General features: G+C 44.6%; 1 protein-coding gene across 18 annotated transcripts in view; it reads right to left on the bottom strand.

Moving 5' to 3' along the window:
- Cdc42bpa (CDC42 binding protein kinase alpha) overlaps positions 1-18,037 on the bottom strand; it is a 310,452-nt gene that overhangs the window by 6,737 nt on the left and 285,678 nt on the right. For 11 of the 18 annotated variants that reach the window (XM_070023199.1, XM_070023196.1, XM_070023195.1 and 8 more), the window contains 5 exons: positions 17,549-17,633; positions 15,054-15,177; positions 13,518-13,635; positions 7,671-7,856; positions 2,008-2,125 (listed from right to left, as the gene is read on the bottom strand). In XM_070023199.1, the coding sequence (XP_069879300.1) occupies positions 2,008-2,125; positions 7,671-7,856; positions 13,518-13,635; positions 15,054-15,177; positions 17,549-17,633 (631 nt within the window). The remainder of the gene's footprint in view (positions 1-2,007; positions 2,126-7,670; positions 7,857-13,517; positions 13,636-15,053; positions 15,178-17,548; positions 17,634-18,037) is intronic. The other 7 variants (XM_070023203.1, XM_070023214.1, XM_070023204.1 and 4 more) reach the window with 1 other exon arrangement.

Below are 18,037 nucleotides of genomic sequence, written 5' to 3'. Positions count from 1 at the left end.
AATGTATTCTACCAAAAAAAAAAAAAATCTGAAGCTGGGCACCGGTGGCATCATGCCTGTAACTCTAATTACTCAGGAGGCTGAGACTGGAGGATTTGGTTTGGAGCCGGCCCCAGGAGGGAAAGTCTGGGAGATACAAATCTCCCAAAAGGTTGGGAATGGGAGCTATTGCTCAACTCAAGTGGTAGAGCACTAGTCTTGAGCAAAAAAAGCCCCAGGACCAGTATACACACAAAGTAAGATCCTCTGAATTCTAGAGAATGCTGCACCGTTGTACTTCTCTACCCGTCAACTTCAACCCACTACTAGTAGCCACCACAATCATGGGCAGGACAGGACCACACTTGTGTGCGCACGAATCTCCACTGGTGGGCATTGCGGGGGGGGGGGGAGGGGGGGGAGCCAAAGACGCGGGCAGAGCAACAGTAACGCTGCAGCTCTGCCCTTCCACTCCCGTTGCTCGGCCCGCCCCGAGGCCCTGGCCGACCCCAGGGAAAGCACAACGCCAGCCACCTGCCCGCCAGTGGCCCCCACGACCTCGCCAGATACTGACACCACGGCCGTCTGAGTCTGGGAGAATGTGCTCTGAGATCAGTGACGCAGCCACTCAGAGCTTTCCTCTCAGGCTCCCTGTGCTCGGCCCGAGGTCCTCAGAACCCTGCCCTGGGTGTGTGTGGGGGGGCAGGCACAATGCCACACCTTCGGGGCACTCGGAAGGGACAGAAAGACCCCAAGGAGTGAGGGCTGCCAGTGCCAGGGCTGGGCCTGCCCATCCCAGGAAGTCTGCTCCACCCAGGAAGAGCAGACCCTGACCCTGAGATATGGAGAGACAGTGTTTACTTTTTAAGCTTCTAAGCTGATTCGCTATAGAGAAAGCAATAATGACGATGGCGTTTGTCCGGTTTCATGTCTCTGTGGGTACACAGCCTGTGCTGAAGCCAACACTGACCGAGAAACAAGCGTACAGGGACAATAGGACGCAGACATCCAACAATCAACAAGAGGGGAGAAGGGAGTTTTCTGCCTGAAAGACTCCAATGCAAACGTCAGTTTAGTGAGTTGTTTTCTTTCAGAGCTGGGAGGCCTGGGGTAAAGAGACGCTCCACTGGGTCCAGGCTGGCGGCCAGGGCGGAGCCGTGGCCATGGCCAGTCTCTAAGCTGCGCCCCGCTGCAGGACCAGAGTCCAGCTCCTGACCCAGAGCCGCGGTACAGCCCTTTCACCCTGGAACCCTGGGGAAGCGAGCAGACTCCACCTGGAGGCCCCCAATCAAGGTGCGGTGGGGCGGGGCGAAGAGCCCAGCAGGGATGTAGGCTTGCGGCCGCCCGGCGACTCTCAGCCTGGCATCTCAGGCTTCGCACACCCTGGCAAATGGGAAGTCTGACTCCACAGCGCGCCGCCCCCCACCTCCCCGCCCCGGCGGCTCTCACAGCGGGCTCCCCACTGATGCTTGTTTGCGCTCTCTGGACTCCTCTGCTCTCCTTTCCTGCCTGCATGTGCCCAGCAGCCCTGGCTGTCACCACTGCCTGTCCCACGTCACTAAAAATACAGACTGTACCAGTGTCTTCCCTTAAGTTCTCACTGCATTTTGATGAAGATGGAACATTTCCTGCCTTGTCTCCAAGCTCTGTGGATCTGTCTCCCACCTCCCTCCTTCTTCCCACAACCACGTGCCACACCCACTTTTGTCCAGCCAGACACCAAACACAATTCCACCCATCTGGCTGGTGTCACTTTCCTCCTCCAAGCGTGGCCCACACTGACGGCTACCTGTCACCTTCCACCAGCCCAGGTGGCCACCTCTGCCTGCCGCCCGGGGCCTGCCGCTCTGCAGACACCTCGGCCTCCTTCTCATGGCTGCGCCTGCGCCACCGGGCGTCTCCCAGCAGGTGCTGAGCTCCTCACCACCCAACAGCAGTTGAGCGGGCGCCAGCCACGATGCCACCGCAGGGCAGGGGCGGGCGCCAGCCACGATGCCACCGCAGGGCAGGGGCGGGCGGGGCACTTACGCGCTGACAGGCCACTGCTGGCACTCACGGAGCGGCCTGGCTCAGGGCGGGATTTGGTGATGGATGGAATACTCACGGAGCCGCTGAATACTGCCCGGCTTTCCTGAGGACGGGGGTTCTGAAAACAAAAGGCATGTTCTTTAGCAGAAAGAAAACAACAGGTTTTCTTCTGCAAAGGTGTCGACGTCTCACTCTAGTTATGCTAACAATTGTCACAATAATTGTAGCAATCTTGACCAGAATGGCAGAGTAAGAAACAGCAGGCACTGCACAATTTCTGCCACTCACATAGGTAATAAGGCCCACCAGGTAATAAGCATCGCCAACCAAGATGAGTGCGTCAGATCACTTCTTCTGGTTGTGAAAGCAGTTAAGTCAAAGTCACATGGTTAGAGGTGAAGAATTACATGGACATTTGCAGGTAACTTTACTGCACTAGGTAGGAAATTGTAACTTGCACAGGTAGTTGCTGTCCAAGTGCATCTGGAGAAAAGCCAATTAAATCAACGCCCCTGTGGCCGTGCGCTGCCCAGAGCCGGGTGGCGTGAAGGTGCTCTGGGGAGGAGTACGAGTCTGAAGACTGCCCTGGTGGCCCAGCTTCCTGAGTAATCTCTGCAAGCTCTCAGCCACAGTGGGCTGGCAGCCGCCCCACCTCCCGTAGGTACTTCGTGTTCTTTGATTCCGTGGAATCAAATGGAAGTCACTGTGTCGAGGCCTGCGTCGGCTCCTCGCCAGGCTCCTCGCCAGGTCTCACAGTCTCAGAAGCAGAGCGGCCTGACTGCCCAGGCCCTCCTCTCAGCTCTCCCAGCAGCGGCTGCTCAGAAGGGGTGGAGGCCCAGGCTGAATTCGCAGTTGCGCCTGTGCTGCCCCGCCCAGCTACCGCGGGTGTCTACTCACGGCCTGCCTCCTGGGGTTCTCAAGAGGTTCACAGCCCGCATGTCTACATAAGCAAAGTCTGGGCCCAGCGCAGTGTACCACTTTCCCGCTTTGACAATGGGTCCCACAGCCATCTGTAATTTCACTGCCAACCTCTTCTCTAGTTATCTTGAAACAGCAACTCTGCTGGAGAGGGTGAAACTCTTCTAGAGGCAAGGCTAACTTATGAAATGCAAAAAAAAAAAAAAATCACATCAAAGCTGGGTGCCGGTGGCTCACGCCCAGCTACTCAGAAGGCTGAGATCTGAGGATCACGGTTCAAAGCCAGCCCAGGGCAAGAAAGTCCATGAGACTCTTATCTCCAATAAACCACCAGAAAACCAGAAGTGGTGCTGTGGCTCAAGTGGTAGAGCGCTCGCCTTGAGCTGAAGAGCTGAGGGACAGCGCCCAGGCCCAGAGTTCAAGCCCGAGGACCGACAAAAAAAAAAAAGAAAAGAAAATCACATCAAAGTAGTTAGAAAGTTAGAAATGCAAGTTCTGAGCCATCTCCAACAGTTCATATATTAAGAAAAAATAATGAGCCAAGTCAGACCTGTGCACTGCTTCTGCATGACTGCACTTCTGAGTGCTCCTTTCTCATTCCATATACAGCACACAATGGCCGCGGCCACTGGCACTGCTGAAAAGCAGCTGGGAGATTCTCCATCTCCCAGAAGTTCACTGTAAGTGTCCACCCTTTCTTGACTGTAGGCTATGGAATATTAATTAATAGAGATCATAGAAGAGACCATGCCTCTGTGCACTATGAACAATTTGGTGTCTCCTGTTCATCTTTTTGTCCAATGAATTTTTCTTAAAAGGACTGATCATAAGCCGGGCGTTGGTGGCTCACACCTGTAATCCTAGCTACTCAGGAGGCTGAGATCTGAGGATCATGGTTCAAAGCCAGCCCGGGCAGGAGAGACCGTGAGACTCCTATCTCCAATAACCACCAGAAAAACCGGAAGTGGCGCTGTAGCTCAAGTGGTAGAGCTGAGGGACAGCGCCCAGGCCCAGAGTTCAAGCCCCACGGCCGACCAAAAACAAAAAAAGGACTGATCATACTAGATCACGCCAATGCCAGGAGCGGGTAGCTCACACTTGTAATCCTAGTAACTCAGGACACTGAGATCTGAGCATCTTGGTTTGAAGCCAGCCAAGGCAGGAAGGTCCTTTACAATCTTCAATTAAGCATCAAAAAGCCAAAAGTGGAGCTGTGGCTCAAGAGGTAGAGGGCTGGCCTCAAGCAAAAGAGTTCAGAGACTGCCCAGGCCCTGAGTTCAAGCCCCAGGGCTGGCATCAAGAAAAATAAAAAGGCAATAAGACATAAAATAAACTAGTGTGTTTTAAAATGTTACTACTGTGTGCCTCACTTAACTGGCTCAAAACTATAAACCTTTGATCTGTTAAGCCCACACCATTTGTTTTTGGTATGACTTGGATTTGTTTGGGATTCTCATTTATCAATGTTTATACACATTTATGTTAGCAGAATGCTTTAGAAAGCTCAGCAAGAGAATAAGTCTAAATGCTTAAATGTAATGTTTCAATGTTCAACAGACAGACATTTGTTCTTTCAACCCAGAAAATGAAGAGAACACTGCTGGGGGCAGTCCCTCCCAGACTCAGCCCCTGGGACCATGGCTTTTCTGGGGCATGGTCCAGCCTGTCCCGGTTGTTTAGGAAGCCCATGGCTCCTAATGGCGCTACGTCATTCTTCTCTTCTTGCCATTTCTCTTTATTTTTTCTAAGCCACACCCAGACCTGACCTTTTTGTACTGACTGCATTAGGACCACACTAGACTCCAGTACTGTCAGCTGAATAAATGAAAGAATTATATCTGCAATCCTAATTTTCGACTTCAAGTATTGGGATTATTAAGCTGACAAGGTAATTCCAAGACTTCAACTTGATCCTAGACGAAGAGTTATGGGTGTGGGTATCATCTGAGCAGAGTTGTCTGTGCAGCGCGGCTGCACAGTGTTTTCCTGGTCCCAGCCGTCAGCGAGGCAGAGGACAGTGGGAAGGGCAGCATCTGGAGGCCACGTGCACATCCTGAGAGGCACCTGCTCAAAGCTGGCTCACTGTCCCACACTCTGCATTACCACTTGGTGCCTACACTAAACTGGCAAAGTCCATGTCATTCTTAATGAGTTATGTGCTTAAAGCAAAAGCTTGCCTTTCTTCTTCCCCAAGAAAATAAAGTGAATGGAATCAGTCAGTGCTAGCAACTCAACATTTACACAAAGAAGATGCAAGCAATAGGGGTATAATGAAGCCAAAAAAGCTCAAAACAGGCAGGAATATCAATTTTAAGTCTACATTGCTATTTATTCAATCGTCTCAAGACACATTGGCATATTTTTTCCTGTAAATAAGCCTACCCTACAAAAAATAGAAGCTTTTAAAATATGCCAATTAGTCAGTTGTTCCAAAATATTAAAATAAAAAATGATATGCAAAAATATTTTATAGCTGGGCACTGGTGGCTGACACCTGTAATCCTAGCTCCTCAGGATGCTGCAATCTGAGATCCTTGGTTCAAGGCTAGCCTGGTCAGGAAAGTCTGTGAGACTTTATCTCTAATTAACCAGCAAAAAGGCAGAAGTGGAACTGTGGCTCAAGTAGTAGAGCTACTAGGCTTTAGCAAAAAAGCTCAGGACCAGTGACTAGGCCTTGAGTTCAGGCCCTAGGAATCATGCCCCCACCCCACCCTCAAAAATAATTTTTTTTAATTGTATTTTATTTTATTTGAGAACATACTGTACAGAGGGGCTACAATTACATGGGCAGGATAATGCATACACAAAAATAATTTTTTTATACATCACTCAGCCAATCAACATTAAATATGCCTCCTTAGAAAGGGAAAGAAACAGAAGCCTTTGGTTTTTTTCTAGTTACTCTGATGGTACTGTCCTGTTCAAGGATGACTTGTGGGCTAGAACTTTACCATGGCTCAGTATCACCTTTTACATAAGAACTTCACCATGGCTCAGTATCACCTTTTATATGAATGACAGCAACCTGGGAAACCAGTTCTAAGACTAGTTCTTTTTTTTTTTACATCATGATTCATTCTTTTTTTTTGCTGGTACTCAGGATCTTATGCTCTCACTTGATTTTTTAAATTTTTTAAATTTTTATATGCTTTTTTATTGTGAAAATACTGTACAGAGGGGTTACAATTACATGGGCAAGATAATGAATGAGTACATTTCTTATCAAGCATTGTAGCCTCCTCCTTTGTTTCCCCTTCCCATCCCATCCCCCCCTCACTTGACGTTTTTGTTCCCAGTTGGTGATCTTCCACTTGAACCACTCCAATCTGCCCCTTTTTTTCTTTTTGCTAGTTAATGGAGATGAGTCTTATGGACTTTTCTTCCTGGGCCGGCTTTGAACCTTAAGCCTCAGCTCTCAGACTGAGTATTAGGATTACAGATGTGAGTGCCAACACCTGGCACTGTCATGATTAACTCTGTCAGGTAAGATACCTAGATGACTTTTTAATGTCGATGACAAAAACATTTAAAACATAATTTAGATTAATTTTGTACATTCAAAAATGAGCTTTTTGCTGGGCACAATGAGCACAATGGCTCATGCCTATAAGTCTACCTACTTGAGCGGCTGAGATTGAAAGATAGCAGTCTGAGGCCAGACTATGCAAAAAGTCTGAAACCCAGTCTCAACCAAAAAAAGCTGGACACGTGGCATGTTCCTGTCATCACAGTTACAGCAAGAAGGGTAAATAGGAGGACTGTAATCCATGCAAACGGGGGAAAAGCGAGGCCTTGTCTCAAAACAGCTGGAACAGCGAGGGCTGGAGGAGGGTCTCAGGTAGTAGAGCACATGCTTAAACTAAGTCGGGTTCAAGCTCAGTGCCGCTATCCCCAAAACTCCATAGCCAATTTTCTATTGGGAAATTACTACACATGCAAATTTTAAGAATTGATATTACCAGTTTTCTATTATGGGAAGTGAGCTCCTATAATCTAATCCAAAGCTGGAAGTCTAAGTATAGCATATAATACTTGATAAAAGCATGGCTCTTCTGTTTAATAGCCGCTCTCCACCTCAGGGCAAGAGCGCTGTACACAAAGGCCCAGGACCGCAGCAGGGAGGAGGGCCAAGTGCTCGTGGATTCCTTTTGTTTCTTATCTAGCCACGACTGGTGGATCACATCTATCATTTTGAATACTAGCTGGAAGGAAATGCGTATCAGCAAATTTGTCTCGGTTTTGGAATTCTACCCACTATTCACTTGTAGTACTGTAACTCTACTTTGACTTTAGGGCTTTTCAAAAGGGTATATCTATGGATACAAATATTAACTGCACTAAAGGTAACGTTCTCTGAATTGGTTATAGGGAAATGAGCTACTAAGGATTCAGAAATTCAGAGAACTTTTTTTTTTCTGTTTATCAAGGATAAACTCCATTCAGGGCTATTTTTTTTATGATGGTATCTGTAACAGAAAATATCACAAGAAAATTTTTATCAAACACAGATAAACCCCTAATACCTTGCTTCAAAAGTGAAAGTTAAAATCCTCCTATTCATTCATCTTTTTCCTCAAAAGAAAAAACACACTAGAGTGAGAAGAGGGAAGTACGCAGAGGAAGGGAAGGGAGAACAGAAGTCGCAGCCGAGGAGACAGGGGCCTCAGTGGTGATCTGTATTAGGCAGGCAACAGGAGAGCTGCACACCGTTAGTAAACGTGAACACCTGACTCAGCCAGTCATACCCTCGGAGGCATAAAGCTTGGTGTACCAGGGGCAGAGCGCAGAGCCGGGGAGTGCTCAGGGTTTATGGAATCAGGAGAAAGAAACTTTTCAGCAGAGTTTACAGTCATGTGATAGATGTGCTCAAAGTTGATCGGAGAGGAGATGAGGCCGGAGTGGAGCTGAGAGGATGGATAAGGGAAGCCTGGCTATTGGAACAACAGAGAGAAGGAGAGTGAGGCATGTACATGGCCCGCACACTTCAGACAGCACGCACACACACCGAGCTCCAGCCTTCGTCAGGACTGAATCCTAGTGAAATACTTCTAGGCTTAAAAAGTTATAGTTTGTTGTGTTCCTGCCAATTAAAGAGCTCTAGGACTATAAATGAGTAGAAACTATATTTGCAGATATATATATATATATATATAGACTTTCAGCATTTAGCTCAATGTTTTCTTACATGAAACAACTAAAACATGGCAAAACCTACCTAAAACATGAAGTGCAGAAAAAGCAGGAGGCAGTGGGAGCCGCTCCCTAGCAGGGGCCTGCCTGCCTGAGGGACGAGAGGGACTCATTCCAGGCGCCCTGAAGCACCAGCCTCAATCCCACCACACACACACACAAGAGCAAGCAGCAAATTTGTTTTTAGTATGGGGAAAAAACCCTGCCCTTCACTGCTCAGGGATATGTATGTTTCAAGTGAAATAATGTAAAACCAAAGATACAGATAAAAAAAAGTCTTGGAAGCCAAGGACTGGAATAAAATAACCACTTGTGCATACCTGAGCGGTAGGTAGCGCTTCTGGCCTGGGGAGGCTCACTTCCAGGGAGAAACTGCTTCCAGGGCACTGGAGCCTGCACCGAGCCGGAAGGGGCAGTGGCTGAATGCAGCCTGACTCTCCCACTGAGCTGCCTGTGCCCTGTCAAAAGATCTCCGGCACTCTCTAAGCTTTCTTAGAGATGGAGGCATTAGAGCAGCAATTTCTAAGAAAAAAAAAGCCCTATAAAACCCTACTAATAGGGCTGGGAAGGTGGCTCAGTGATAGAGCGCTTGCCTTGCATGCCTGAGGCCCTGGGTTCGATAAATCAGCACCACATAAGCAAAAAGAAAAAGCCAGAAATGGCGCTGTGGCTCAAGTGGTAAGAGTGCTAGCCTTGAGCTGAAGAGCTGAGGGACAGTGCCCAGGCCCAGAGTTCAGGTCCCATGACCAGACCCAAAAAACAAAACAAAACAAAAAAACCCTACTAATGTACATGGGATTTAAGGAGCAAAGTTAGAAGCCCGTGCCGATGGCTCATGCCTGTAATATTAGTTACTTGGGAGGCTGAGTTTTAAGAATTGCAGTTCAAAGCCAGCCCAGCCAGCAAAGTCCAAGAGACTCTTCTGTTTCCAATTAAGCACCAAAAAAGGAGAAGTGGCCCAACGGGTAGAATGCTAGCCTTGAGCAAAAAAGCTCCCTGAGTTCAAGCCCCAGGATTAGAAAAAAAAAGCATATTATTATTACTAGTATTACTAGTATTATTAGTATTTTGTGGGGCATGCTGAGGATGAAACCCAAGCCAAGCACTTAGCAGGCACGTACTCTATCTTTGAGCTCCATCTCCCAGTTCAAGCAAAATCACTTCTTAAAGCCCCCAAACCACTGAGCTAGCAGGTAAAATATATCTTATGCTACGAAATATAGGCAAAATAATATTGCTTTCCTTTATATTAGCAAACACTTATTTTAAAGGGCAAATGATAAAGATTTAAGAAAACAAATTCAGTATATCTAAAAAAATATGCAACACCTTATATTATTTGCTGACTTACTCTTAATTTACTAGGCACAAGTAAAAGTTTTACATCTGCTACATGATGGCAAGAAAATAAAATGATCACCTTAGATTTTATAGCCCTTGTTATTTAGGAGACAAACGATTCTATTTCTGGGTCATTTGGTACAAACGAAACAGAATTAAGCTGTAAAGGCAGTTAAATAAACTTTCTAAGCCCATGAGTACTTCACAGGAAAGCAGTACTGATTTCAGTAAGGCCAAGACACAAAAAAGTCAGCACAGATGTGAACCAAGGTGGCCTACGATGGTACTGCTTGAAAGCCTTAAATATATGACTAAATTTAATATATCTTTTTGCAAATCATTTGCAATTTCATTTTAGCAATTCTTGAGAACATATTAAAACCCAACAAGCTTTTATGCCAATACAGACATATATTAATTCAGACACTTATATTATTGTATTGTTTCCCAATGTCTACCCTAGAAAAGCACAGTAAGGGCTGGGAAGGTGGCTCAGTGGTAGAATGCTTGTCTTGCATGCATGAGGCCCTGGGTTCAATTCCTCAGCACCACAAAAGCATAAAAAAAAAAGCCAGAAAAGCACAGTAAGTGCTCAAAAAATACTTGTTACATGATTAAATGGCTGCAGACATACAGATGCCTCAGTTCAGAGCAGGCACAGCTAAGTGGCACAGCGCTTGCTTAGCAAGTGTGAGGTCTTGGGTTTGATCTTTCCAAAAAGGAAAGAAAAAAGTGGGGGGGAGGGGGTGGGGAAGCCTCAGATAACATATGTTGCTAATGAAATGAGAAAAGATGTGTGAAAATAATATAAAAAAAGAACAGGAACTCAGAAACATGAAACCTTGGATGAATGTGACATGCATGTCATCAAACATGTTAAGAACATATACAGTGTTTGTCTTCTTGCTTGTTTTACTACATACACACAATGGTACTTGCAGGGTACGAAAACATTAATGGGAAGTGGAGGTGTGGCTTCAGTGGCAGAGATCCAGTCTCCAGCAAAAATGCTAAGGGCAGCAGCCAGGCCCTGAGCTCAAGCCCAAATTAAAGAGAGAGACACAGAGAGAGAGAGAGGGAGAGACAGAGAGAGAGAGACAGAGAGAGAGAGAGAGAGAGAGAAAGAGGGGGGGTACAGAGAGACATACCCCCCCCCCCCGACACACACACAGAATGGAATTGAGGGATTTTCCCAACTGACTCGAATTGCTAGGACAGAGTGACTTGGGATACTGGTGATAGTTAATTAAGTCAGGTGATAGCCACCACTAACCAGGAAATCTGGTTAGAATCTGCAGCTGGCCGAGGAGGTCTCGACAGCTGTTGGCATATGTTGGCATATGCTGTCTAACCTTGTTTTGCTTAGTAGTAAAAGTTCTGTAAAACAGAAATGAAACAGATTTCTTGTACTTCAAGTACTTCAAGTGGTGGAAGGGTGAGAGAAAAGAGTAAGGCTGAGGGAAGGACTTTCCTATAAAATTTCTTATTTGTGCCGGGCGCTGGTGGCTCACGCCTGTAATCCTAGCTACTCAGGAGGCTGAGATCTGAGGATCGTGGTTCAAAGCCAGCCCGGGCAGGAGAGACCGTGAGACTCCTATCTCCAATAAACCACCAGAAAACTGGAAGTGGCGCTGTAGCTCAAGTGGTAGAGCGCTCGCCTTGAGCTGAAGAGCTGAGAGACAGCGCCCAGGCCCAGAGTTCAAGCCCCATGACCGACAAAAAAAATAAAAATAAAAAAAAAAATAAAAAAAAATTCTTATTTGTAACAGTAGTAAAACTACTTTTCTCCTGATGTCAGAATGCCACATACTAAATATTCAAACAATTTCACCTTGAGGAAAATACTGTAATTATAGTTTATAGAATTACTACAAAAATCTTCTGTAATTCTTGTTACACTGTCGGAAAATACAGTATGAGAAATAGTCTTTCCTGTGCACAAAAATGAAACAAAAGTAGCTGGTGGTACATGACCTTTGTCCCAGCTACGTGGGAGGTGGAGATACGAGGAGGATCACAAATCTGAGGCCAGCCCGGGCAAAGGTAGCAAGACCGCCATCTCAAAAACAAAATAAGAATAAAGGGACTATGGGTATGTGCCAGACTGTAGGGAGTCCCTGTTCACTCCCCAGCATCTCCAAAATGGGGGGGAGGAAGTAAAAGATAAATCTATTAAAACTTTGTTAACTCTTGCAACAGTTTTTATTTGCTGATGTATTCTTGTGCAATATATGCATGTGTCTGAAATTTGGGTCTCTCTATCCCCCATAATGTTATCTAGGTGTCATTTGTGAAAAACACTATTTACAAACGGGATTTCAAAAAGTTTAAGGTTATCCAAATATAATCTATCAATACATTCATACTTCAGCTGTCTAAATAAAAAAACCATGAAGGTGTTTTGTGTATGACATTGTAACTTCCATAAGGAAAAACAAAACCCAGAGGCTCTGGGCTCCGTGACGCCATTACTTTTACTTCTGAGACGAAAGAAAAGCAGTCTGAGGACACGAAGAAAGCACCAAAGATGGGAAAACAATGGGGAGAAATCTGAGTTCCCAGTCTGGGTAAAGCTAAAAAATATTATAGCTTTAAAATAGGATAGGACAGTTTGAGTATTTAATGTGGTCAATCTTAAACTTACTTGATTTTATTATAGGAAGGTTGGCTCTAATCTGGCTCTTGTATGATTTTATTAACATTTATTAAGCACAGCTAGTCAACATTCTCATTCCAAGAGGGAGTGATTTTTGCAAAAGACTGTAATCTCATAAAGGAGGGATTATTAATACAAATATTGAGTGAGTATGTACAGATACATGTATATTTCATTTTTCTTCCCATGAAATAAATACAAAGCTCCCTTGATATATTAATTTTTTGTTTTTGTTTTGCAGTGTGGGGCCTGAACTCAGGGCCTGAGCACTGTCGGTCGTAGGGCTTGAACTCTGGGTCTGGGCGCTGTCCCTGTGCTCTTCAGCTCAAGGCAAGCACTTTACGGCTGAGCCACAGTGCCACTTCCATCCCCGAGCTTCTTTTTGCTAAAGTCTAGCACTCTGCCACTTGAGCCACAGTGCCACTTCTGTGTATGTGGTGCTGAGGAATTGGAACCCAGGGCTTCATGCCTAGCACTCTTGCTAGGCAAGCACTCTTACCACCAAGCCACATTCCCAGCCCCTTGATATGTTAATTTTTATGGTAAATTGAATTGCTTATCCAATTGTATTACTTTTTTTCCTCTCTTGGTTATTCTTTTACAATAGTTATGTAATGTGGTTAATTTAAGACAGATTTCCTTAGAAAGAGATTTGGGTTAAGATTCACAAATTGCCAGAAAATATTAATTCAACTTAAAATTTTGTGCAAAGCTTAGCTGTTGTTTCTACTGACCAAAATGGTCGTAAGTTTTAGCACTGTGCTAGATGTGTGTGACACTGAAGTAATTTATGAGCTAGCAGAGTCTGGATAACTTAATTACCACTGGTGCCTGTAATGCTAACGGGTCTGAGGACACAATTTCATGCCACACAACATGACAGCTTCCTGTGTTGTACTTTTAATAGGCCACTGACAAGATAATATGTTTGTAAATGGCCAAAGGAAAAAAGATTTAATTCTGATTAGCTGAGCAGTGTGACTATTAATGACCAGGTGGATTTCAGCATGGGTGGGTGGTGGTGGTGGGAAGGTCAAGTATGTATGTGTATTAGTAAACTTCCATGGATTTGGTAACCAAGTTCTGATATTTCTTCCACCATTAGGTTTTGGAACTATCTCAATAGGGAACCTGATGTAGGTGTGGAAGGAATCTCCAGGGCTGGGAAGCTATTGGTTAGGTTTGTAACAGAAGTCTAAATTTAGTTTTTCTCATTAGGTATGTCATCATACATCTTATGGGCATCCTGTGACCTTCTGAGGGAAATCTCTCCTTATTAAACTAATACATCCTGTGAAGTTTGCATATACACACTAAAGCCCACATCTGTGCATATCAGCATTCCTCCCTCTCCCACCTACTTCTCACCCCATTCAACTGCACACTCACTCTTTTTCCCTCTTACCATGGGCAGGTCTTTTAGGATCTGTATTCCATCTCCAGGACCCATGTGTGCTATGTGGTTAAAATTAGTTGGGTTAGAAATTAATTTATTTCTCATCTCTGGATCTCGTAGCATCTCCCTGTAAGGTAGAACACCTGTTTAGACATTTTTCAGTCTAAATATCTTAAGAAAAAAAGCTGAATATACTTTATCTTGATACAAATATAGGTTAAATAATATTAAGGACATAATTAGGATAACAGAATATAGTCAATTCAATTTCTCAAAATGTTTTGGTTTTAACTTTAAATGAAAACATCTTACAATTTGGGATGAGAAAAATGAGAGGGTCTTTTTTTTAATGTGTGTGTCCCAGTACTGGGCTTTGAACTCAGGGCCTGGAAGTTGTCTTTTGATTTTTTATTCAAGGCTAGTGCTGTACTACTTGATCCACAGCTCCACCTCCGGCTTTTTGGTGGTTAATTAAGACATAAAAGCCTCACAAAATTTCCTGCTTGGGCTGGCTGTGATCTCAGTCTCCTAAGTAGCTAAGCTTACAGGTGTGAGCCCCTGGCATCTGGCTGAGAGAGGGTCTTTTAAAGTATTTTATTCAGAACTGGTGATCAAACCCAGAACCCTGGGCATCCTAGGCAAGTGCAGTACTCTAGCCTGAGAGGGTCAGGGTTTTGTCTGTTGGTTTGTTTTTTGTTGTTGTTGATACTAAGGACTGAACTCAGGGCCTCAAGTATGCTGGGCAGGTGCTCTACCACCCGACTCTTCCAGCCCTTTCTGCACTGGCTGTTTTCAAGGTAAGGTACTATTTCTCTGGCCAGGCCAGCAGGTCTGTGATCCTCCCACTGCACTGCACTGTGCTGCTGGGGATGGATGACAGGTGCACCCACTGCACCCAGCCACTGGCTGAGTCTTGTGAAATTTTTGTGTGTCTGGGTTGGTCTTGAACTCCATCTCCCAATCCCCACCTCCTAAGTAGCTAGAATCACCAGGCTTGAGCCACTGTGCATGGCAGGGACCTGTCCTCTGAAAAGGTATCAAAAACCCCTGTAAATACACAGATAGTCTGACCCTCTCATGTGTACCTTTTAAAGATAATTGATAAACACTTTAGAAATCTTTTATATGTAGGCAAATATTATATACACATTTATTTACTTATGAACAGAATAATCTGAATTTCTTAAGCATATACAAGTTTACTATATACAGATATGATTATATTTATATTGAACAAAGGTACACATTCCATTCAGATTAATCCACATATATACAGAAATAAATCAAAGCATGGTACTTCACTCAGTGTGTTCTCTGAACTTGGAGAATGTTAACTAAAATGGCACTGAGAGGTGACATCACTGCAGCTGGAAACCATGGGCCTCACACTTGCTAGGAAAATACTTCACCGCCCAGCCACACTGCCAGCTCTGTAGTTTTGCTACCACAGATGAATGATAGATCTTCTATGGCATTATCACCAAATAGACTTAGAACACCGAGGGCACACAGCTGGCCAGCGAGTACCAGTTCAGATGGATGTACCTCCGCTGCTGCACCCGCTCCTCCTCAGGGACACGGAAGGAGTAACGCCGTTTGTTGTTGATATTCCTGACCATTTGTTTCCGACTATTGTCTGATGTTTCAGGAACTACAAGTTCATCCCCTTCTGTTTGGAAAAAAAGAATAACGATGCTGCTTAAATGCTTTTTATCCATTAAATTCCATGACACTACTAGACATGTGCATTTCTGAGTTCTGCAAGTCATACATGTAATTACAGTACGTGAGCAACAATTTTTCAATAGGACACGTAAAAAAGATAAATGCAGAAATTAAGCATAGCTAACAAAATATATTTTCATTGTCTCTTTTTTGTTTTGCTCAAGGCTGGTGCTTCTACCACTTCAGGCACAGCTCCACTTCCAGCTTTTTGGTGCTTAACTGTAGGTAAGTATCTTATAGACTGCCCAACTTAACTTTGAACTTCCATCCTTATATATCAGCCTCCTGAATACATCAGATTACAGACAGGCTCCAGTAGCTCATGCCTGTAATCCTAGCTACACTGAAAGCTGAAATCTGAGAATCAAGGTTTGAATTCAGCCTGGGCACATAAATCTATGAGAGTCTTATCTCTGATTAACCAGCCAAAAGCTGTAACTGTATGTATGGCTCAGTGACAGTGCCAGCCGTGATGATTAAACCACAAACAAGAACTTGAAGCTAGGGTTCAAAGTCCCAGTACTGCCACCCCATCCCAATTAAACAGCAACAACAACAACACAAAACAAACTAAAGTCAAATGTGGTAGTATACACCTGAAAAAAACTTGGGAGGTGGAGGCAGAAGGAAGAAGAGCCAGAGGCTATAGAGTGAGTTCTAATACAGCCTGAGCTATGTGCCAGAAACTAAAAAGAGTAAGAATCTGTCACTATTTTTTCTCTTGTAATCTGAGAGGCATTTAATAGTATACCCCTTGTCACCATGGACTAACTAGTCCTATTGCAGTTTTTATATCTAGAGTTAAATAGTTGTCACCCAAGGACTCTGAGAGTTTGCAAAGACATTCTGAGAAGAAACAGACAACTGTATGTATATGACATGACCAGGGATGCCATTATAAGACAAGGAAAAAGGGTTTTGTTTTTTTGCAGTCCTGGGTTTTGCACTCAGGGCCTTGGCCCTGTCCCGAAGCGCTAGAGAACAGCTCCTGCGCAGTTAGGATCACAGGCATGAACCACTAGCGCCAGCTTCACAAGTTTTGAACAGTGAGAAGCTGAAGTAAGAAGTACTATGGGTAGAAGGCCAGTGAAGAAGACTAAAAACACCAGGCTGAACAGTCATTTCTCCAGCAAGTACTAAAAGGCAGAATTTGTAAAGGAGATGAGAATTGAGAATGTGAAATCATAAATATATAAACATATCTGTTAGGCAGATTTGTTGCTATGACACAAAAACAGCTTTATTATGTACAGAAGTGAGATTTTTAACTGTTCTGGTTGTGCTGAGAGCAAACATGTTGAATTCCATATGGCCCGTCCAGGGCTGTGTGTGGGGGTAATCAGGGTGGACAGTCACTGCTGACCATGCTCAGACTGTCACTTCCCATTCCCCGTCTCACTTGGGGCATGTCTGCAATTTCCCTTTTTCTGCTTCTTCCCATACCAGCACTGGCAGGAAACAGACTCCTGAGGTCCCCAACCAAAACTCTGGGTGCAAACCAGACACCAGTGGCTCATGCCTATAATCCTAGCTACTCAGGAGGCTGAGATCTGAGGATTGCGGTTCAAAGCCAGCCTGGGTAGGAAGGTCTGTGAGACTCTCCAATTAATCACCAGAGAACTGGAAATGGTGCTATGGCTCAAGAGAGCTAGCCTTGAGCTGAATGAAGAACTCAGGGACAGTGTCCAGGCCCAGGGTTCAAGCCCCACAACCGACAAAAAAGAAACAAACAAAACCCCCAAAACCAACTCTGGGTGCAAAATCCATTTCAGTGTCCTTAATTTTTTTTTTTTGAGTCTGGTCGTGGGGCCTGAACTCTGGGCCTGGGCGCTGTCCCTCAGCTCTTCAGCTCAAGGCTAGCTCTCTATCACTTGAGCCACAGCACCACTTCTGGCTTTTTTTCTTTTTTTTTTGCTTATGTGGTGCTGAGGAATCGAACCCAGGGCCTCAGGCATGCAAGGCAAGCACTCTACCACTGAGCCACCTTCCCAGCCCCATCAATGTCCTTAATTTTGATGAGGTTCTACAGATTTGGAAGTACAAAAGGTATAATCAACTTTACCTTCTGTACTTACCAAGGTACTTCAGAGAAAAATGATAAAGGCATGTTGGATTCAAATATTTTGCTTTAGAAGCACTTCTACCCAATACTTACCTTCATATTTTAAGAGAGTTTGCTTGTGATCAAGTACACAGACTCTAGCCTAAGATATACCAGAGTTTAAATCTGGACTCTGCCACTTAATATCACATCACCTTGGGCTGAGATATTATGTTCATTGAAGCTATCCTATAGATGTTAAGTATTTTCTTACCTGCCATCTTATTTTTGAAATATATTAATCTTATTGTCTCCAATCCTAAAAGATTTAAAGATCCTTCACTGTTTAGTGGTCGAACCTAAAATAATGAAAAATGAAATTAGTATTTCAACAAAACTTAAATCATCTGGCCTATTAATTGAGTACATACTTTTTTTTTTTTTGTTGTTGGTCGTGGGGCTTGAACTCTGGGAGTACATACTCTTAAGACCTTTCTATGAAGACCTTTCATTCATTTCAAAATATAGTTCTCACACTGAGTGCTGGTGATCACACCTGTAATCCTAGCGACTGAGGAAGCTGAGATCGGAGGATAGTGGGTTTGAAGCCATTCTGGGCAGGAAAGTCTGTGAGACTCTTATCTACACTTAACCATCAGAAAACTGGACATTGTACTGTGGCTCAAAGTGGTAGAGCACTAGCCTTGAGCAAAAAACTCAGTGACAGTGCCCAGGCTCTGAGTTCAAGTCCTAAAACCAACAC

The sequence above is a fragment of the Dipodomys merriami genome, unplaced genomic scaffold (assembly GCF_024711535.1).
Source record: "Dipodomys merriami isolate MVZ:Mamm:240054 unplaced genomic scaffold, mDipMer1.0.p SCAF_158, whole genome shotgun sequence".
Lineage (NCBI taxonomy): Eukaryota > Metazoa > Chordata > Mammalia > Rodentia > Heteromyidae > Dipodomys > Dipodomys merriami.
Note: the sequence above shows the minus strand (reverse complement) of the source record. Positions and strands in the feature narration are given on the sequence as shown.